The 23,867-nt window shown below is 33.3% G+C and overlaps 1 protein-coding gene across 1 annotated transcript; it reads left to right on the forward strand.

Annotated features, from left to right (window-relative positions):
- The first annotated feature begins 17,992 nt into the window (after nt 1-17,992).
- On the forward strand, nt 17,993-19,265 carry LOC139902756 (uncharacterized). The gene is made up of 3 exons (XM_071885357.1): nt 17,993-18,236; nt 18,463-18,650; nt 18,759-19,265. The coding sequence occupies exons 1-3, from the start codon at nt 17,993-17,995 to the stop codon at nt 19,263-19,265; spliced, it is 939 nt and encodes a 312-aa protein (XP_071741458.1).
- The last annotated feature ends 4,602 nt before the right edge of the window (nt 19,266-23,867 follow it).

Genomic DNA, 23,867 nt, shown 5'->3' on the forward strand with positions numbered 1-23,867 from the left:
AGTGTTCAACAGCTGATCCCATTGCGAGGTACTGACCCCTATATGCCATGAACGACTCCATGTAATATCTTTAAAATGAGCAAATGCATAGCGGAAGATTTCTTTAATACCTGAGAATAAACATGTTTTAAAAGTGTCAACCAAAAGGTTGGTGAGTTCATAGGTTTATCATAAACAATAAAATTGATAATTTTGATAGACCACAAGATTTAAATATTGCATGGTACAAATGGGCCCGAATCCTATACCCACCTATAATGTACATGCGATTTCCTTTAAATACGGTACACGTATCTCGTGTACAAAATCATTCTTTCAATATGTGTAACAACCCAAACCAACCCTCGACCAAACCCCGTGAAAATACAAACAAAAAAAAAAAATTTCTGTACAGTGACCCCGCTCGCCGCGCCCCCTATCTAGCGCGCCGCGCCAAAACGGCCTGTCTCCGGGCTTTTTAAATGCGAAAAAGATAGACTCGTTCCCGACACTTTCAGACGAAACGCTTTTTACAACACATTAATATAAGTAAAACTAACATGATTAATTAATTAAAACGAGCTTTACATCGCGGGGCCCACATATGCCCAAATACCCCTTTTAATACAAAATACAACTTCGACCCAATGAGTTTAAGTTCCAACAAACTACGAGCATGATGTTGGGGATAAACTACCCAATCCTAGGTCGAATCCAAGCAAGCATCAAAATGGGAAAATCATCTAATCCCGAGCATACCCTTGCCACGTCCGCCTTCGAACCTAAAAATGTAAACAACGAGAGGGTAAGCTAATGCTTAGTGAATGCAATACTTATACGCATACATACATAATCCAATTACTTGCATACACCTACACAACAACACAATAACATTAGTAAACCGCAATAACAAATAAACGATTAATCGTACGTACAACAAGTCAACATCATTAGCATAGAGATCTCAACAATAATACATGCCAAAAACGAATACGTACAATGCTAATAAAATTACACATCCCAATATACCCAATGTCGACATTCGACTCGATGGTGGCCGACGAAGAGTAGTAGGTCAAAATCGTTAACTACTCACCACCCATCGCACGCGTAAGTGGCCGACGAAGAGTAGTAGGTCAAAATCGTTAACTACTCACCACTACGCACTATGAGGCCGACGAAAAGTGCAACCGAAACGTTAACACTTACCTCAATCACAAGGATGGCCGACGAAAAGCGGAACCGCTTACCATCCCACGATAAGTGGCCAATGAAGAGCGAACCCCTAAACGGTTAACACTCACCACTTACCCAAACACATATGTGGCCGACGAAGAGCGATAGGTCAAACGTTAATCACTCGCCACAAACTAAATATACACATGTGACCGACGAAGAGTGATAGGTCAAACATTAACCACTCGTCACATATCCAAACGCACACATGTAGCCGACGAAGAGTGATAGGTCAAACATTAACCACTCGCTACATATCCAAAACGAATATAGCCAACGAAGAGCTATCCACGCGGATATCACTCACTATATTTTTCCCAACTCAAATGTGGTCCACGAAAAGTGAATCCTAACGGATATCACTTACCACCCCGCACACAAGCAACCAAATTATATACATAAGCGTATAAATATTCCACTCACCTTGAAATACTTGAAGAACGTATCCCGCGATCTTAACTTCTTCCACCGACTTCACGCAAATCACCTACGCAAAGTATACATGCAAATAAGCTACTCACAATGCTTGTTCGACTTAAACAATACATATGTTCTCCTAGAACATCCTATTGACCAAAAACCATTTTTCGCTCGAAAACCTTCATAATCACAAATGACTTGTGATTATGCCTCAACAACATCATTTAAACATGGTTTGGTCATTCGATCACTCATTTAAACACACGACCCGCCCATTTGGTCCTAAAGTGTGTTTTACACCCTATTAAGCATAAAACAATACTCACAAGTCCAAAACTTATGAAATCACTTCCCGCGTTCCCGAAATAGCTAATCTTAACTCTTTTAGCCATTAAACGCCATTTATAGGGTTGTTTACTCAAAAAACCATTTTGACCTAAAACTAGTCAAAACACCAAATTGTAAGTTTACACCCCTAATCACCAACAATCCAAGTAGCTAGTGATTTCATCAACTAATTTAGTTTTACAAACCCACAATATCATCATCCAACCCTAGACCCACCAATATTAGGGTTCTTGCACTAAAACTTAACCCGTTTACCCCAAACTTCCAAGAAATGGGTTTTACATCTACTTTAACACAAACCCTAGCATAATAAACGAATTAACACAACTAAATCCGAATTAGGGTTTTACCTTTTGAAGAAAACGAAGCTAGTACAACAACAACACAAGTAATGAGCTTAAACTTGAAGAATCCAAGCTTCTTCTTCCTCTTCTCAAGCCTTCTCACTCTACTCTCACTCTAGAACTTGAGGTTGAAGATGAGAGTGTTTGTGGACTTGAAAATGATCCAAAAGTGGATCTAAAACTGATCTAAAAGCCACAAATCCGTCCACAAGTGAAAGGACCATAATACCCTTCATTTAGACACTTAAAATGCTGAAAAAAACGCATCAGACCCATTCGGCGCGCCGCGCCAAAAGGTCGCGCGCCGCTCCACACTGCAGGTCAGATTTCAGAAACTTGTTTTGGCCATAACTTTTTGACCGTAGCTCCGTTTTCGATGAACCAAATATCGTTGGAAACGTAATAAGATATTCTTTCCAATGGTAAGGCTTTGAAACATCAAATCAAACTTTATTTGGGGTTGAAAAGATACGTACACACTTTGTACCTCAAACAACGTCCAGTTTTCTTCGACGTTCGAGCAAGCAACACGTACCTGCTTCGTACACTTCGTATACGCATCGTACACCATAAATACATTATGTACAATAAATATTTGGGTCTTACAATATGCTTATTAACCGTACACATATCTCGTGTACAAAATATCATACACATAACCTGTGTATAAAATCATTCTCTCGATATATAACATTCACTTTGCTTTCTTTGCTTGGCTTGGTAACCGACCTTAACATATAATGCACATCAATAATATCCCCAAAATAAACAAAACTTTCAGTCTGTAATAAATAAATAAACCTCGAAGTACTAAACACCACGCCCACTAGCTCTTCCGTCTAGTGAACATTCTGGGTGAGGGTGTTAAACCCGGTAGCTACCTTTAGGATTCGCGTGAATTAGGGGCCATATCCGTTTCCTAATTCTTAGGTTACCAAGCTATAATAATCAAGGGGAAATATTCACATCAATTAGTGGCAATTATAACGTCCAACTAATTCAATAATAATCAACAGAACTTCTATCTGTATAATATTTCATACGAGGAATGTTTAGCTTGTGTCTATCTCGTCAAACATTTATAAAAGCATCTCATGTATTCTCAGTCTAAAAATATAGATTTCAAAGGTATTTAAAAAAACAACTATAAAAACAGCGCATGTATTCTCAGTCCCAAAAATATAAAGAGTAAAAGGGAATCAAATGAACTCACAATACGATATTTTGTAGTAAAAATATGCATACGACGGAACTGAACAATGCATGGTTGGCCTCGAATTCACGAACCTATATCAATTATATATATTAAAACGTATGATCGTAATCGAACAAGTTTATGTTTTATTATTAGTTGTTATGTTAGTAACTTGTATGTTTCATTAATAACTAAATTAACTATACTTATATACTTTAGATAAATAATTAGTATTTATTATGAAAATATTAATGTCGTTATATGATGTGTTTTAAATATATTCTTATATAGCTATTTATTTAGTAAAAAAAATATCAATAATAATAAGTAAAAATTTGTATCTTTTTATGATAATAATAACATTAAAAGTAATTAGATTTAGTAATAATACTGAAATTAATAGTTTTGATGATAATACTAATAATAAAGGTAATGTTAGTAATAATAATAACTTTAATAAAATGATAATAATGATAAGATAAAAATGTTAGTTTTCATATAAATAATATTTTAAATAATAATGGTACTTTTAATAAAAATGATGATTTTAATAGAAATTTTAATAGTCATATTAATAATAATACCAATATTAATGTTAAATGATAATTCTAATACTATTATCAATAATAATGATACTTTTAGTAATAATGGTCACAATAATAATACTTATTATAATCATAATACTAATACTCATATTAAAAATAATAATATATATCTTAGGAATAATAATAATGATAATAATAATAATGAAATAATAATAATAAGAGTATTAGTAATAACGACCTCAAATGAGTAGTCTTAAAAATAAAAGAATGCCCAAGCTTGGGTTTGAACCCACGACCTTCCGCTAACCCGATAACATCCTTAACCAACCATCTGTCTCTCTTTATCTATTATAACCACGATTTAAATTTTATTTATTTTATATTTTAGTTCCGTCATCTTCTTCATAACCTCCATTGTTTTCGTATCATCACAGCATCATCTCTACTCACATCGTGACATTCATCATCATCATTTCTCATCACGATCATCATCGTTATTATAATCATCTTCTTGCCGTTGTTCATCCTCATGTATCACGTATATCATGATTAAATCATCATCTTCGTTAATCACTTTATAGAACCTAATATGATTTGTTACAAGCCCATCTAACATAACCCAACAGAAAATGTAGGATTCGGCCTAAATTGAAAAATAGACCACGACCCAATAGAAGAGAAACTCGGTCCAATAGCATGTTTAAAAGAATACGAGAGTGATGGAACAATTGCACGTGGGACAAGTTTGGTCGGCAGCTTCAAAAGGAATTAAATTGCTTAAAAAGTCGATTTATTAGCTGTCAACCATCCAATTCCATAACCAACATGTATACCGACAATCTGTTTTTGGTTTAATATTATTATAAATCTTTAGTCATCTTTATAATTATCATTGTTCTCACGTTCCTTCTTATCGTATCATCACATTATTAATTAAACATCCTTACTTAATCATCATAATTATTTGCGGTTTAAATCATCTTCATCACAGAAAGAAAATGAAACAGTAGGAGCTTGAGCAATATAATTATGGTGATTGTTTGGGTTCAGTTTGATTAGAAAACATGAACAATACGATGGTGACGGATTTGAGTGTGGTGTTTAGTTTGAACTGTAAATAGAAACAGAAAGAAGGAATTGTAGTTTCGTGTGGTGGCTGTAAACAGAAAAAAATAACAAGAGCTTGTAGTAGTTAACGATGGTGGTGGTTGTTTTTCTTGGGTGGTTCTCGGCCAAAACAGAAACGGAGATATAAACCTTGCAGGTACAGCAGCTTATTTGTGGGTTTGGTTGTAACAGACATGGTGAATGTGGTGGTGATCATCGAATAGTAACAACAACACTTAGTCGGTGGTGGTGGGTTAAGAGTTTATGTAGCCGGTGGTTAGTGGTTTCATGGTGTTTGTTTGAGATGGTACTACGGTGGTTGGCGACGGGTTAAAACAAAAGAGATATATAGCCGTAGTTGGTGGTGTTCGATGATAATTGTTTGATGGTGAACGTGCAACAACAGGAACATAACTGATGGTTTTCATTCATCGTAGAACAGAAGGTGTTGAGTTGTAGGTGACTACCTTTGGCGTGGATTTGATGATAGTTAAAGAGGGTGATGTTCATGTTGAACCGAAAACAGAAAGAACCGGTAGTTAGTTGATGTTTTGGTTTACAACCGAAGGTACAGCAGCAGTAATTAATAGGTCGATTAGTTGCACAAAAGGGACGAGCAGTAGCTTGGGTGGTACAAGACACAAGTAGTAATCAACAAGAAAATATAGAACTTAATCGTGTGAATGTGGGGGGGGGGGATGGTTGTGAGGTTATATGGTGATTCAAAGTGATAATGGGTTGATCAAAAGGAGAAAACATTACTAGTTTCAATTGTCGTGGTGGTTCCCGTTTGTTCTCGAGTAGCAAAGTGTGATGGAAATGAATTTGGTGCTCGATCGTATGCACAAGAAATCAGTAGAAGTAGTAGAAGTAGCAGGTTTAAAAGAAAAAATAAGAGTTGATGGGTTTTGTTTATTGTGTCTTCTAATATGCATATGGTTGCATATATATAATATTATTGTTAAAAAGTTAAAAACATAGTAAATGAATTACCCACTTCTTAAAACGTGTAAACATCTCAAATATCTAGAAATGTAATAATATATAATATTGATAGTGGAGAGAAAAGAAACAAAACAATAAGTTTGATTGTTAAATTTAAATTCACGGATCAATTTAGAACAGAAATATGTACTATATTAATAATATAATAATAAAAATAATTAATTAAATCATATGCTAAATAAACGTGCATCAACAAGGCCATTATTGAATTGTCTTCTTTTACCGACAGTTTTCAAGGACTGCTATATCGTACTCCGTTGATAATCAGTAACGGATAAAAGTTCTCGGAAAAATCCCAAATTTTTACTTTAATTATCTTTATTTATTTCAGTCATTATGGTAAAAATAATCGATCATTAATTGTTTAAAATTATTAAATAAAAATTAAATTAATTATTAGTCCCCAACCCCAAGTAAAATATAATAAGTGTTAAAACTTAATAAATATATTCTAAATTTATATTTAGTAAAGCTATAATTTATATGACTTCTTTTTGGATCACCGCTTATTTAAAAATCTCATAAGTTCGATTTAAACTTCTATAAATAATAATCGAAACGTCCATCGAGTATTACAATTATTAAATATTTATTTTTAGTATACTTTATTTATATATATAGATATATTTTAAATAATAATTATTATAATATCCTATTTTTATTTTATTAATAACAACAACATATAATACTTCAAACTATATTTCAAATTATTATTTATATATATACACACATATCTATTTACAATTAATTGTTCGTGAATCGTCGGGAATGGTCGAAGGTCAATTGAATATATGAAATAGTTCAAAATTTTTGAGATTCAACATTACAGACTTTGCTTATCGTGTCAGAATTATGAAATCGTATCGTGAGTTTGGTTCAAAATTAGCCAAAAATTTCCCGGTCATTACAGTACCTACCCGTTAAAGAAATTTCGTCCCGAAATTTGATCGAGGTCATCATGGCTAACAATAAGAATGTTTTCATGACGAATATGAGTTGATAAATAGAGTTTTATCATCGTTGAGTAATATGGATAAAACAATTCGATTACTCGAAGAGTACGAGTGAAGCTATCACAAAGAGTGAAATGAGGAAAATAAGATTCGTCTTTACTTTTGACGTGGTCACAGTTGATTTCCGGGATTCAAGGAATTTAAAATAAAATCTTCGAAATCTTTATAAGATTTGATTCTTCAGAAATTAAGAAAATTAGGATCATCTTTAATTAAATACGGTAATATCTTTAATTAAATACGGTAATCTGCCTCGATTTCTATGTCTGATATTTCGCTATAAATTAATCTCTTCCGTTCCATTATTTTCACCCCTCCTTTATTTTCTTCCTCAATTCTTACTTTCAAAAGATGGTGAAAATGCTAAATTCAGTCCTGATTCTTGACCTCATTCTGACTATCGCAACAATCATCCTTCTATTCCAACTTCCACTGGAGGAATCTGTTTACTTCTACTTCGCTCTTGGGGTAGTGGTTTTCAAAATCATTCCTTGCATCTGTCTTTCCATATTTATTGACATCCACGGTTAACGATCTCTCTAATTACTGTGATTTATACTCCTATTTATATTTTGAAGCTCTATGCTTTTGTTTTCTCTTCCCGACTTTACGTAAAGCGATTTAGACGTCTTGGATTCGTAGGTGTGAAGTTTCGAATAATCGTAATATACTTTGCAGAAAGGAAAGGTAATAGCACGATTTGATTTGTCGAATTACCAGAATCTCTGAGGATAGAACTATCAAGAATATATTTCCTTGATATGTTCAGAGGTTAATTAGAATGAAAGAGTTGTGTAACATGGCACATGATGATGGTATGATCTGTGAATCATCATGTGTCATTAGAACTTCCAGTATGACTTACTGTAATATAATCACGTTGGCCAAGCGTCATTATATTATACTAACTCATGCTCTAATTCTTAACACTTCTCCAGAATTCATTCATAATTTATACTTAGGTTTTACAGAAATTTCCAATATAATGTAATACAGATAGCACGAAGAGATATATAATTTCGGACGAGAATATTTATGAAAATATCTTCTGAAATATCGAAGATATTTATGATGATATTTTGGGATTTCTAAGTTCGAAAGTTGATGAAGAAAAATTTTCCGCAAGATTTTAACATGACTTCGGAGCAAGATATTCTCAAAAGATTTCATCGGATCCAGAATTACCTGGATTCTTTGAATATAGGGTTTGGTCCTTGTATTTTTCCTTGGTCTCCTTCATGGTTAGCTCAATCTATTTTTCAGTACCAAAACTGAGCTTTTTCAACACACCATTCTTTATTATCAAGCTTTTGGTCATTAGGACCATCTATAGCTTTTGCTGCTTCATCAGCACTCTCATATCTGAATCATTGGTTATCAATCCGAGGTGTTTTCAAGAATTTCGAAGGGTTTGAACGTAGATGTAATCGTCAAGATATATATGATGAAATCAAGTGGTAAACTTGAAGAATTATTTAACTGTAGTAGATGTAACTTATTTACGATATTTTAAATCAAAATGTTGTAATTAATATTTTCCACTCTTTTAATACTTCTTATATGTCCAAAGTTAGTAGTCCAATGTTAGTAGTCCAATAGTTCAATATATAATATAGTTAATCAAGATGTATCGTGACCCATTGTACATGTGTACATGTGTCCCGATTGTCCGACGATATTTAAAATGCGTAAAATAAATAACATTATTTAAATGACTATAAATAAAGTACGTAAAATAAATGACGATAAATAAAGTTGCGAGTATTAAAATTGCGATAAATAAATTGCGATAATTAAAATTGCGATAATTAAAATTGCGATGAATAAATTGCGATAATTTAAAATGATAATAAATAAAATGTAATAAAGAAATAGTCATAACGGTTATAGGAATAGTTAGCTTGGATTTGGTTAGTATAGTTTTAACATTTTTCGTAGTTAATTAATTGGTTACTAATCAATTTTATTTTGTCCATTATTTTCTTCTTTATGCCACTTGACAAATCTTGACTTGGATTCCGATCGGTCAAAATCCAAATATGAAATTGAATTTGAATGAAAATAGTTGTTTTTGGTGCACGGATACGTATATGTGCGGATTTGAGCAGTATTGTTAATGACTGCTGAATCAGAATTGAAGAATATACAGTGTAACTTATTAATGTGAAATCTAAATATTCCTCGGGTATTACCTACCCGTTAAATATTTTCACCATTAACAGTTTGTACAAAAGAATTTTTAATTACAATCTTTATGAAAATATAACTACATATATATTTTCTTTAGATGTAATCATGGATTTAATGAGTTAATATAATATTAATCTCATCTGGTTCTCGGTTAGGACTAGGACACATAATCTCTAAATTTTAGAGATTACATAATCGCCATGTAGAACGAAGATAAATGGTGTAGAACGTCATGTAGAACAAGATTATGCTTGAGGTACAGATTTTGATGTTGAGGCGTGTACTGCGGATGTTGTTGTTGGTGGTATTGTTGATGTCGGTGACGCTAGTGGTACTTGTAAGTTGTGCATCGTACTCTCCAAAGCTACTACTCGAGCGCGGAGCTCGTTGACTTCTTCTATTACTCCGGGGTGACTGGCGGTAGGAACGAGCGGATGAATAAGGTTTAGAATAATGGATATTATGTAATTGTTGCGAGCTATTCTGGAAATGAGGGTGAAGATGGTGTTTCGGATAGGTTCGCCGGTAACTGCTTTAGGTTCTTCGCCAATAGGGCAATATGTTGGGTGGAAAGGATTACCTTTTTCTTATCTACATTGTTTAAGTCGACTACGAACCCAATACCCAATTCATCCAGAATTGATGATGGCTAATTGGTTGATTCATTCCGGCTATACTGCTTTCGGAGCTCGAGTGGAAATCCATATCGGAATAGCTGTCGAAATCCGAGGAATTTGAACTAGTTGCGAGTTCCATCTTGTACGGTTAGGAAAAAAAAAGGTTTTCGATATGAAATGATTTTCGGATATCGGATGATATTCTAATTACGTAGAATACCTATATATAGTACAGAAGATCCCGTAGATTACGGATGGAATTAAGGAAATGTGTCAGACAAGGTCTAATGTGATGGAATATGAATTCGTCTGTACACCATCTATGCATTAATTGCAATAAGACGTGTCGAGACTAAAAATGATAGGTAGATATTTTTCGACAAGGAATGGTAAGTAAAACTTTTGACATGCAGACCAGGTTCAAGTCCAGACTCATTAATGTATCCTAACAACTACTAGGTCGAAGTTCAGACTCACTAATACATCCTAACAACTACCAGTTAGATGCACTAATGCAAGACCTGGTTCGCTAAGACCACCGCTCTGATACCACCTGAAGTGACCCGTCCTAATCCACCCGGACGAAGTCTTCAACAGCTGGTCTCATTGCGAGGTACTGACCCCTATATGCCATGAACGACTCCATGTAATATCTTTAAAATGATCAAATGCACAGCGGAAGATTTCTTTAATACCTGAGAATAAACATGTTTTAAAAGTGCCAACCAAAAGGTTGGTGAGTTCATAGGTTTATCATAAACAATAAAATTTATAATTTTGATAGACCACAAGATTTAAATATTGCATGGTACAAATGGGCCCGAATCCTATACCCACCTGTAATGTACATGCGATTTCCTTTAAATACTGTACACATATCTAGTGTACAAAATCATTCTTTCAAAATGCTTATTAACCGTACACATATCTCGTGTACAAAATATCTTACACATAACCTGTGTATAAAATCATTCTCTCGATATATAACATTCACTTTGCTTTCTTTGCTTGGCTTGGTAACCGACCTTAACATATAATGCGCATCAATAATATCCCCAAAATAAACAGAACTTTCAGTCTGTAATAAATATATAAACCTCGAAGTACTAAACACCACGCCCACTAGCTCTTCCGTCTAGTGAACATTCTGGGTGTGGGTGTTAAACCCGGTAGCTACCTTTAGGATTCGCGTGAATTAGGGGCCATACCCGTTTCCTAATTCTTAGGTTACCAAGCTATAATAATCAAGGGGAAATATTCACATCAATTAGTGGAAATTATAACGTCCAACTAATTCAATAATAATCAACAGAACTTATGTCTGTATAATAACTCATACGAGGAATATTTTGCTTGTGTCTATCTCGTCAAACATTTATAAAAGCATCTCATGTATTCTCAGTCTAAAAATATAGATTTCAAAGGTATTTAATAAAACAACTATAAAAACAGCGCATGTATTCTCAGTCCCAAAAATGTAAAGAGTAAAAGGGAATCAAATTAACTCACAATACGATATTTTGTAGTAAAAATATGCATACGACGGAACTGAACAATGCAGGGTTGGCCTCGGATTCACGAACCTATATCAATTATATATATTAAAACGTATGATCGTAATCGAACAAGTTTATGTTTTATTATTAGTTGTTATGTTAGTAACTTGTATGTTTCATTAATAACTAAATTAACTATACTTATATACTTTAGATAAATAATTAGTATTTATTATGAAAATATTAATGTCGTTATATGATGTGTTTTAAATATATTCTTATATAGCTATTTATTTGGTATAAAAAAATATCAATAATAATAGTAAGTAAAAATTTGTATCTTTTTATGATAATAATAATACTAAAATTAATTAGATTTAGTAATAATACTGAAATTAATATTTTTGATAATAATACTAATAATAAAGGTAATGTTAGTAATAATAATAACTTTAATAAAATGATAATAATGATAAGATAAAAATGTTAGTTTTCATATAAATAATATTTTAAATAATAATGTTACTTTTAATAAAAATGATGATATTAATAGAAATTTTAATAGTCATATTAATAATAATACCAATATTAATGTTAAATGATAATTCTAATACTATTATCAATAATAATGATACTTTTAGTAATAATGGTCACAATAATAATACTTATTATAATCATAATACTAATACTCATAATAATAATAATAATATATATCTTAGTAATAATAATAATGATAATAATAATAAAAATAATAATAATAATGAAATAATAATAATAAGAGTATTAGTAATAACTACCTCAAAGGAGTAGTCTTAAAAATAAAAGAATGCCCAAGCCCGGGTTTGAACCCGCGACCTCACGCTAACCCGATAACATCTTTAACCAACCATCTGTCTCTCTTTATCTATTATAACCACGATTTAAATTTTATTTATTTTATATTTTAGTTCCTTCATATTCTTCATAACCTCCATTGTTTTCGTATCATCACAGCATCATCTCTACTCACATCGTGACATTCATCATCATCATTTCTCATCACGATCATCATCGTTATTATAATCATCTTCTTCCGTCGTTCATCCTCATGTATCACGTATATCATGATTAAATCATCGTCTTCGTTAATCACTTTATAGAACCTAATATGATTTGTTACAAGCCCATCTAAGACCACGACCTAATAGAAGAGAAACTCGGTCCAATAGCATGTTTAAAAGAATACGAGAGTGATGGAACAAGATTGCACGTGGGACAAGTTTGGTCGGCAGCTTCAAAAGGAAAGAAATTGTTTAAAAATTCGATTTATTAGCTGTCAACCATCCAATTCCATAACCAACATGTATACCGACAATCTGTTTTTGGTTTAATATTATTATAAATCTTTAGTCATCTTTATAATTATCATTGTTATCACGTTCCTCCTTATCGTGTCATCACCTTATTAATTAAACATCCTTACTTAATCATCATAATTATTTGCGGTTTAAATCATCTTCATCAGAAAGAAAACGAAACAGTAGGAGCTTGAGCAATATAATTATGGTGATTGTTTGGGTTCAGTTTGATTAGAAAACAGGAACAATATGATGGTGACGGATTTGAGTGTGGTATTTGTTCGAACTATAAACAGAAACAGAAAGAAGGAACTGTAGTTTCATGTGGTGGCTGTAAACAAAAAAAAAATAACAAGAACTTGTAGTAGTTAACGATGGTGGTGGTGGTTGTTTTTCTTGGGTGGTTCTCGGCCAAAACAGATACAGAGATATAAACCTTGCAGGTGCAGCAGCTTATTCGTGGGTTTGGTTGTAACAGACATGGTGAATGTGGTGGTGATCACAAAATAGTAACAACAACACTTAGTCGGTGGCGGTGGGTCAAGAGTTTATGTAGCCGGTGGTTAGTGGTTTCGTGGTGTTAGTTTGAGATGGTACTATGGTGGTTGGCGACGGGTTAAAACAGAAGAGATATATAGCCGTAGTTGGTGGTGTTCGATGATGATTGTTTGATGGTGAACGTGCAACAACAGGAACATAAGTGATGGTTTTCATTCATCGTAGAACAGAAGGTGTCGAGTTGCAGGTGACTACATTTGGCGTGGATTTGATGATAGTTAAAGAGGGTGATGTTCATGTTGAACCAAAAACAGAAAGAACCGGTAGTTAGTTGATGTTTTGGTTTACAACCGAAGGGACATCAGCAGTAATTAATAGGTCGATTAGTTGCACAAAAGGGACGAGCAGTAGCTTGGGTGGTACAAGACACAAGTAGTAATCAACAAGAAAATATAGAACTTAATCGTGTGAATGTGGGGGGAGATGGTTGTGAGGTTATATGGTGATTCAAAGTGATAGTGGGTCGATCAAAAGGAGAAAACATTACTAGTTTCAATTGTCGTGGTGGTTCCCGTTTGTTCTCAAGTGGCAAAGTGTGATGGAAATGAATTTGGTGCTCGATCGTATGCACAAGAAATCAGTAGAAGTAGTAGAAGTAGAAGGTTTAAAAGAAAATATAAGAGTTAATGGGTTTTGTTTATTGTGTCTTCTAATATGCATATGGTTGCATATATATAATATTATTGTTAAAAAGTTGAAAACATAGTAAATGAATTACCCACTTCTTAAAACGTGAAAACATCTCAAATATCTAGATATGTAATAATATATAATATTGATAGTGGAGAGAAAAGAAACAAAACAATAAGTTTGATTGTTAAATTCAAATTCACGGATCAATTTAGAACAGAAATATGTACTATATTAATAATATAATAATAAAAATAATTAATTAAATCATATGCTAAATAAACGTGCATCAACAAGGCCATTATTGAATTGTCTTCTTTTACCGACAGTTTTCACGGACTGCCATATCGTACTCCGTTGATAATCGGTGACGGATAAAAGTTCTCGGAAAAATCTCAAATTTTTACTTTAATTATCTTTATTTATTTCAGTCATTATGGTAAAAATAATCAGTCATTAATTGTTTAAAATTATTAAATAAAAATTAAATTAATTATTAGTCCCCAACCCCAAGTAAAATATAATAAGTGTTAAAACTTAACAAATATATTCTAAATATATATTTAATAAAGCTATAATTTATATGACTTCTTTTTGGATCACCGCTTATTTAAAAATCTCATAAGTTCGATTTAAACTTCTATAAATAATAGTCGAAACGTCCATCGAGTATTACAATTATTAAATATTTATTTTTAGTATACTTTATTTATATATATAGATATATTTTAAATAATAATTATTATAATATCCTATTTTTATTTTATTAATAACAACAACATATAATACTTCAAACTATATTTCAAATTATTATTTATATATATATATATATACACACATATCTATTTACAATTAATTGTTCGTGAATCATCGAGAATGGTCGAAGGTCAATTGAATATATGAAACAGTTCAAAATTTTTGAGATTCAACATTACAGACTTTGCTTATCGTGTCAGAATTATGAAATCGTATCGTGAGTTTGGTTCAAAATTAGCCAAAAATTTCCGAGTCATTACATATTACCTTTCGAATGGTATATATCCCGATTGGGTAACTTTAGTTAAAGGATATTCATGTCCTACTGAAGAACCAACGATTAAGTTTACAAGATTTCAAGTTAGTGCCCGAAAGGATATAGAGAGGGCATTTGGGGTTCTTCAAGGTCGTTTTCATATTATACGCATAGCTTCACGAAGTATGTCAGTTAACAGGATGCGAAGAGTGATGGAATGTTGTCTCATATTACATAACATGATACTTGAAGATAATGGCTTTGCACTTTCTAAATGGGAAGAAAGATTAACTACCGAAGAAATGGAAAATGGTATGGAACGTATACGGAACAGAGGACGCGATCGAGATATCATCACAAGAGAAATAAGGGATCGAGATATGCACAACCAACTTACCGAGGATTTATTCGAGCATATTTGGAACCTTCCACCTACTTTTCGCAATGCGAATTAGTTTTTTTATTGAATCTATGTAATCGTTAATTTATGTATATTTAAATTCTTATGAAAAATTAATTATGTATTTTTTTATTTAATATGTAATTTATTTTATTTTGTTGTATTTATTTACCATTTTAATTCATTTGAAAAAAATACAAAATTGGTGAACCCTACTGAATTTGACACTACCATTTGACATTTGGGGTTATTGGGGGTCAAAATCTGACACTGCCATGTCACAGGCAAATGCACTTTTTGAGCCAAAAAGTACAAATCTGCCTGTGATGTCACAGGCAGGGTTAGAAATAGTCTACAAACTCATAACTTTGTCAGAATTGTCATATTAGCTATACTCCACAAAAGCATCTATCACACCCATCACCACTAATTACATAACATTGAACAAATAAATATATTGAACTATTTATTCATATAACAGTGATAAGGTAAGTTTAAAGAATTCATATATTATACAGTATAATACTCCGTATATATATTCAACTGAGAGTTTTTTGGGAATATGATTCTTAGCTTTGGATTAGCCTAAATTGCCTTGGGTTAATAGTTTACTCCTAACCACTATTTTGCCTTTTTTGGTTTTTTTTATAAAACAAACACACTATTTTAACAAGTTAAATAAATATTAACATAAATCTATAATGAAATGAAGGATAGATCAGTGGTTACCTACAGATGTTGTTCACTGCGTGCCAATTACTTTTCACATATTTAAGAAATTTCTTAAACTTATTTTGATGGAAACGAGGTCGATTTTTAGTTAAATAGAAATTGCATCTGCAACATCAATTGCCAATTGTTTTAGATAGACTGATGATCCATACCTCTCAACATAAGATATCAACATTTCACTTATAAATAGTGATCAAGCATATAATAGACTCAATGGTTCAATCCATACTTGACAACAAAGAGGGGGATTTAAGGGTCTTTCAAGTTTAACTCTTCGGTCAGATTACCGTGAATAACATCACTGCGAGATGAAGATCTCAACGGGGGTGGTTAAACATCGACCCACCATCACCGTGATAACCGGTATTGAAGGCTCTCGAGAGGTATTAGGATTAATGTTCATAGGACGTTACCTGTAATCGTTTAAGTAAAGCTTGTCCTGTGGTTAGTTCGGTAGCGCGGGTAGAATACCGTATAATATGATTGCGCGGGCTGATACTAAAGAATTATGAATTGATGGTCTAGTATGGTTGTAATGTGTATTTCTAGAATGAAAGTCGCTCCCTTGAAATGAAGAGTTAACACTCTAAGCTGAAATGCATTTGTTCCATAGGTTTCACATAATAGGACAAAGATATCGTGCCTGATTCTGATTGTACTATTTCACTTGAAAAGCTGACAAAAGTAAATAGCATCATGTCGGGTCTGTTTTTTGTCTGTCATAGTTGCTTTGCAGGCTGTAGCGCTGGCTAGTGATCGTATAATGTCGGGATCGTGTTGTGCTCTCTTTATTTGTTTGTGCTTTATCTGTGGATGGCAGATTTCAGTCTTTTATGCAGGTCTTGTGTCATCGCTTGTTTGCCTATAGTTGCTCTTGATGTATGTTTGCGCTGCATGGTCTAGCGTATGTGCTCTCTTAGCCGATGATTTGACTCGTGAGTAGCACGGAAATCATATGTATTTTGACTTCAGCTTTTTGCTCACCGTATTCACCATAGATAAATATTAATTCAAACTAAATCAAAGTTGCGACTAAAAGCTCAAATTCACCAATCTAATTTTCTAAAAAGAATTTTGTTGCACTGTGAATTATGGAAAAAATTGTTCGTTTCTTACGCTTATTTTTTACATTTTCTAGAATTGCTAAGAATAATAATTTAACTTTTTTATGCTTAGACCACTTGTATTGGATGGGGCATTTCTTGCTCGGGTCACTTGACTTTTTGCACTTTTTGGATGAGTATGACGTGTTTCTTTTTTGAGTAAAGTAGTGGCGGTGTTTCTTTTTGGTGTTTATTAGGAGTATTGTGATGATGTGTTAAAATATAATTGGGTTAAGTATTAAAAGGGGATAAAAATAATATTTTTAAATTAATAAATAAATAATAATAAAAAAAACGTGTGTTTCTTCTACCGTCTCTTTTCAACAAACGCCAAAGTAACACCACCAAGTGACGCCTCACTACTTGAAAACTGGTATTTCTTTGTGAGGACTAGGCAAGTAACAAGCGTTTCTACTTAGACCATGGATAACGCGGCGGCATAGAGCCGTATTCCGCCACAAACGCCACCACAAAAGCCAGAAATGGGCGTTTGTGCGGCGGCGTTTGTCGCTGGATCACGGGGGTGAGGGATGGCGATTTGCACACGTGTCTTAATCTGATTGGTGGAGGATTTATACCCGTTGAGATGTAGCCGTTGCATTTTTTTTCTTTTTTTCCCTATAAATACATACACATTTAACCATTCATTTCACACATTTCTTATACTTTCTACTTATCAATTCAAATTATATAAACATAAACACATTCGTTTTTATCAACAAAAAATGGAGTTTTTAGCCGCTAGTCTAGATTTGCTATTCGATAGCACCTCGTCCGACGAAGAGGAGGAAAGCCCACCTAGAAGAACTCGGGTGCAATGGAACCCACGACCTTTTATTAATAGAGATCGTGAAGCTGCGGGTCTCCTTTTGTGGAACGACTACTTTTTGCAAAATCCGGCGTTTCCAGACGACGTTTTCAAGAGACGATTTCAGATGCGAATTAATTTATTTCTACGTATCAAAGACGGTATTCTCAATCACTCTTATACTAATAATGCTCCTAAACACTTTGTATTTTTCCAACAACGTCCGGATGCACATGGACGTCTTGGTTTTACTACGTATCATAAAATAACTTGTGCGTTATGGAACATCCGCTGATATTTTTGATGAATATATAAAAATGGTGGAGAAAACGGGATATGTTTGCTTAAATAATTTTTGCAAGTGTATAATTGATTTATATGGCCGAGAATATTTGCGAAAGCTGACGGCAACTGACGTTACTCCGTTGTATTTGGCGCACGAGGAGAAACATAGTTTTAAAGGAATGTTGGGTAGTATTGACTGTATGCATTGGGCTTGGAAAAATTGTCTCGTTGGATGGAAAGGTCAATATGCTAGAGGTGATCACGGTCACCTTACGATCATGCTTGAAGCGGTTGCTTCATACGATATGTGGATATGGCATTCGTTTTTTGGAATGGCTGGTTCAAACAACAACATAAATGTGTTGAATCACTCTCCGTTGTTTGATTAACTCAAAAAGGATACAGCTGCACTGTCTCTGTTTGAAGTAAATGGACAAGTCTATCCCTTTGGTTACAACTTAGCGGACGGGATTTATCCTGATTGGACAACCTTAATAAAGGGATACTCGACGCCTATTGATGAGCCACGAGTCAAATTTACTAGATTTCAAGCGAGTGCTCGAAAGGACGTAGAGCGTACATTTGGTGTTTTACAAGGTAGTAGGTTTGCAATTTTAAAAACTCCGGCACGAGTTATGGGCGTTAACAAGATGAGAAAGATAATGTACAGTTACATTGTTATGCACAACATGATACAAGAAGATAACGGTTTTGCCTTGAGTACTTGGGAACAAGAATGGTTTGATAAACCCGAAAAAAGGCCCCATCGTAATATTAGGAGAAGAGTCAAAGATCGAAGATCACGAGAAAAGGAAATTCGTGATCGAAACGTACACGATCAACTACGTGAAGATTTAACGGCTCATATTTGGGACCTCCCACCAAACTTTCGATCTACAAACTAGTATTTTATTGTTTTAATTCATGTAATGTTTTTTTTAATGTAATGTTTTTTTATTAATGTAACTTTTTTTGTATGTAACGTTTTTTTTAATGTAATTTTTTTTATTAACGTAACTTATTTTTATTTATATATGATACGTTACATTTTATCTTATTTAATAAATAAAAATTAATTAAAATAACCAAAAAAGAATTAAAAATTAAATATCACGTCACTGTTAACCTTTAACAAAAGCCCCCCACAATAACAACTCCCCTTTCCCTGGCATGGTCCAGTCACTGACTTGCCCCAAAAAGTTCACATCTTTCACTCCACATATATAACGACTCTCATTTTTCCATTATATATTTCTCATTTTTCCATTCAATACTTTTCCTTACTAAATGCCCAATAAAATAATTAAACTTAATAATTAAACTTTAATCGATAAAAGTTAAGCGTTAAGAATTATAAAATACGATAATTAACTTCGTACATTAATTGACAAGTTAATGAAAATAATAAGTTAATAAACTTTTGTGAGTAAGTAAATAAATAAAAAGACTTGTGTAATTAAAATGAATAAACTTGAATAATTAAGAGTTATTAAGCTAAATTAAAATATAAGGACTTAAGTGAAAATATTAAAACTCTAGCTCATTAAACCCTAGCCAATTTGGAAGGGCAAAATTACCCTTCTACCCCTCCAAATTTTCGGCACCCATCACCCCTATAACCTCCTCATCAAGCCAACTTATTTCCTAAGTAATTCCTTATTAAAACATAATTCTAGAATGCTCCTATCCTCCCTATAAATAGACCCCTAGGCTAAACCATTCCATGTACCAAATCATAATTACATCCCTCACTCAAAAATCTCTCTCTCCCTCTCTTGAATTCTGCCAAAACCGAATCCATCACCATCCCATCGAAATCCTTAGGGTTTCCAAGAAATATTCAAGTGTTCTTCGCGTTCTTCGTGATCTTCAAGAATCTTCAAGGTGTTCTTCAAGGTATTCAAGGCTTTGATCTTCCATCTTCATCAAGTTCTTCTTTTCTTCGTTAGTCATCTTCGAATCTTCAAAGGTATAACATAAAACCCTATTTTATTTTCTTAAATCTTTGATCTTTGTTTTAATCTATACTCACATAAAATCATAAACACATAAATATAAGAACAAACCTAGATCTATACATGTAAAAAAAAAATATAAATATACACATGTGTGTGTATGTGTCGACTAGAAAAGAAAAAAAAAAGGAAGGAAGCTTTGATTTTTAAAACCCTAGATACACTTAGGAAACTTGTTTGTGTTTATAAAAGGAAACAAAATAAACTTATATATACATACATATAAATCGACATATATATATATATATATATATACTTGTAAAAAAATAAATTTTTGTATTCATATATATATATATATATATATATACACGATTACATATACATATACGTACTAAAACCCTAAATCCTAATTTAACTTATACTACTTTAATTAAAACCCTAGTTTATTAAAAACCTAATTAATTATTAAACCCTAATTCATTAAACCTAACCCTAATTATTTAATACCACTTTAATTATTAAACCCTAATCATTACCTAATCATTACTACATTAAGTAAAACCCTAATTTACTAAACTCTAATTTATGAAACCCTGGGACATTAATTACTAAACCCTAGTTAATTAAATACCACTTTAAATAACTAACTCTAATTAATGAAACCCTAATACTACTTATACTATTAATTAACATGTATACACTATTACTATTACTAGCACCTATAACCTACTACTTATATTATAACACTTAAGAACATTTTGGGATATATATTAGAGATGTATAGATCTTCGAACTTTCTTGACGAATGGTTCTACTAAACTTTAGGCAGAGGGTTTGGACTTCTGATTTAAAGGTTCCTATGGCTCAAGCCCCTAGATCTCAAATGGCCATTCGAAGGGAAAGGGGTGATTGGAAGCTGATCTAATACGACAAGTATCCTAAAATGGAAAACACTCTTTAAGTAGAAACTTTCTAAGTATAGAAACTTACTAGGAATAGAAATTTAATGAAACAAACTATACATAAACACGTACTTAAACTCAAACATGGGCAAAACACTTAACTACTCTTAAATGTCAATAGGTTGACTTTTTTGCTCACTCGTTCAACTCTCTATTCCGAGGAATAACTCTCTCTCTACTTACTAAGGTGAGTTCATAGCCCCTCTTTACTGCTAGCAAACTTACTTACTTTACTTGGGGTGAGACACATGCTGTTTTTACTTTTTACACTTTAGACACAAGTACCAAACTGTTAAACTATGCTATACTCGGCTATGTCCGACTAAGTCCCTACAGTGATATTTTTAGTTGCTGCGGCATGCTTAATTATTGAGGGTAGGCCTACCGGGAGTAACATCTCCGATACATTTGACTCAGTCTTTGTATTACTTGATAATGAAATTAAAACCGACAAGGACAGACACAACTTGTCATGGGGCAAACTTAAACGTTTAGTCTAAATATCACGCTTTGGCATAACTTTAGATCCTGCGGGAGATCAACTTTACAAACTAAATCTTGTGGTCTAAAACAACGGTCAAACTTTTGTTAAACCTATGAACTTCAGTCAACCTTTTTGGTTGACACTTTAGCATGTTTTGTCTCAGGTGCTGTTTGATTCAAGCTTACTTATCTACTGCTTATATGATGCTACTTGGACATAGGATCAAGAGATTATCGCATATTTTACTTTTGCATTTAAACATTTACTTTATTCCTTTGTAACGACATTTCATTTTCCGCTGTGTACTCTCAATAAAGTTTGATTTTATCATTTAGTATTGTTCTCGTTATTATAATATGTTGGTATATTTTGATATTAAGTCACATTTTGCCCAGGCCCTAACTGGGGGTGTGATAGATTGGTATCAGAGCATAACCAGGCTGTTATAGAGAACCAGGATTGCATCTTTATGTGTGCCTTATTTGCTAGCTAGGGTGCCTTAGCAATCTAGGAAACTATAACCTTTCCTGCCTTAGACTTTAAATCACTTAGGATTGCCCTATAATCTTAACATTTATGCTTTCCAAAACTTGACTAAAATATTCTAATCAAAGTCTCTTTAATAATAATAGGATGTCAAGCTCAAGCGTTAACAAGCCCAACAAGGTAAATCACAACCCTACTACCGAAGTAGGTGTTGGACACTCTGAAACATCAAGACCTGTTCGAAGTCCTTCTTACAGTCCTGCTTCACCAAACTATAGTCCAGATACACTACCTTCTCATCCTGAAATTCACCCAACTCAAAGATCTGAAAGCGACGGAGAAAGCCCTGCTGAATCTGCTAACTCTGGCTCTTTTCATTCATTGGTACATAAACCGATGAGTACTCCTGAATGGGATGCTCTTCAAAACCTCCCTAACTACGACAGCGACTTCTCCAATTATGAACCCGAAAAAGAGCCTATGGAAGAATCGTCTGAAATCTCAACTCTAAAGAGGAAGCAACCCGAACCCGCTACCAGTCCATTATTCTGTAATAACGAGAAGCATGTAAGGGTGAAGACTGATATCATCAACCTTCAGAGTAGCTGTGAGAAGAATAGGGAGTTTAGTAGACGTCATGTTGCTCGAATAGAAGTGCGTCTAAACAACCTAGAAAAAAAAACAAAATCTTGAAGGAAAATATCAAAGAATCTCTCGACTCTCAAACTGAAAGGTTAGATAAACTTGTGAAGGATAACATGGAAAAAGTGATGAAGCAGTTTGAGGACGAGAAGAAGAAATATGAAGACTATTTTAATCTTAATATTCTTTAGTTATCTTTCCTATTTTACCATCTATGTAAAGGCTATGCCTTAAAACTATTTCTAATTCCGAATCGTGTATTAAGGCTTATTTAATGCCTCGTTCCTTAATAAAATAAAGTGTTTTATTTATATCATGTGATATTAATACTTTATCTTATTCCTACTTGTAATTGCTCAACCCTATAATTTGTTAACTTATCCGACTTATGTTCACTTATGTAGCGACATCATGGTTCGTCCAGCTGCACCTACTGTTAACAATATCGTCTTGACTACTGAGCAATTCCAACAGCTACTCACTGCCGCACAAGGCAACAACCAAGCTAACAATGTTAATCCTCAACCGAAACCTTGTTCCTACAAGGATTTTTCAAACTGTCATCCTCCTGCATTTAAGGGAACAGAGGAAGCTGTAGAACTAGTCCGTTGGTTCGAAAAGATGGAATCTATTTTTCGTATTTGTAACTGTGGAGATGACGATCGAGTAAAGTATGCCACTATCTCATTGGGTGGTAATGCTTTAACTTGGTGGACTGCTCATGCCAAGTCCGTAGGAATTGATAATGCTAATGCAATTCCATGGGACGAACTCAAAAGCATGATGGTCAATAAATTTTGCCCGAGGAGCCAAGTTCAGAAACTTGAAGTTGAGTTCTGGGAACTCAAGGTCAAGGATACTGATATTGAGAACTATACCAATCGTTATTTGGAACTTTCTACTCTATGTCCTGAAATGTTTCCTACCGAAGCTAGAAGAATTGAGCGGTATATCGAAGGTCTTCCCGAGGATGTTCAA

The sequence above is a fragment of the Rutidosis leptorrhynchoides genome, chromosome 3 (genome assembly GCF_046630445.1).
Source record: "Rutidosis leptorrhynchoides isolate AG116_Rl617_1_P2 chromosome 3, CSIRO_AGI_Rlap_v1, whole genome shotgun sequence".
Taxonomy (NCBI): domain Eukaryota; kingdom Viridiplantae; phylum Streptophyta; class Magnoliopsida; order Asterales; family Asteraceae; genus Rutidosis; species Rutidosis leptorrhynchoides.

What these genes read in the sequence shown, in the direction of transcription:
- LOC139902756 (XM_071885357.1), top strand. Translation starts at nt 17,993, where the DNA reads ATGGAGTTTTTAGCCGCTAGTCTAGATTTGCTATTCGATAGCACCTCG. An exon ending in ATTTCTACGTATCAAAGACG is followed by an intron (nt 18,237 to 18,462) that starts GTATTCTCAATC and finishes TATATGGCCGAG; the next exon opens with AATATTTGCGAAAGCTGACG. An exon ending in TTACGATCATGCTTGAAGCG is followed by an intron (nt 18,651 to 18,758) that starts GTTGCTTCATAC and finishes TAACTCAAAAAG; the next exon opens with GATACAGCTGCACTGTCTCT.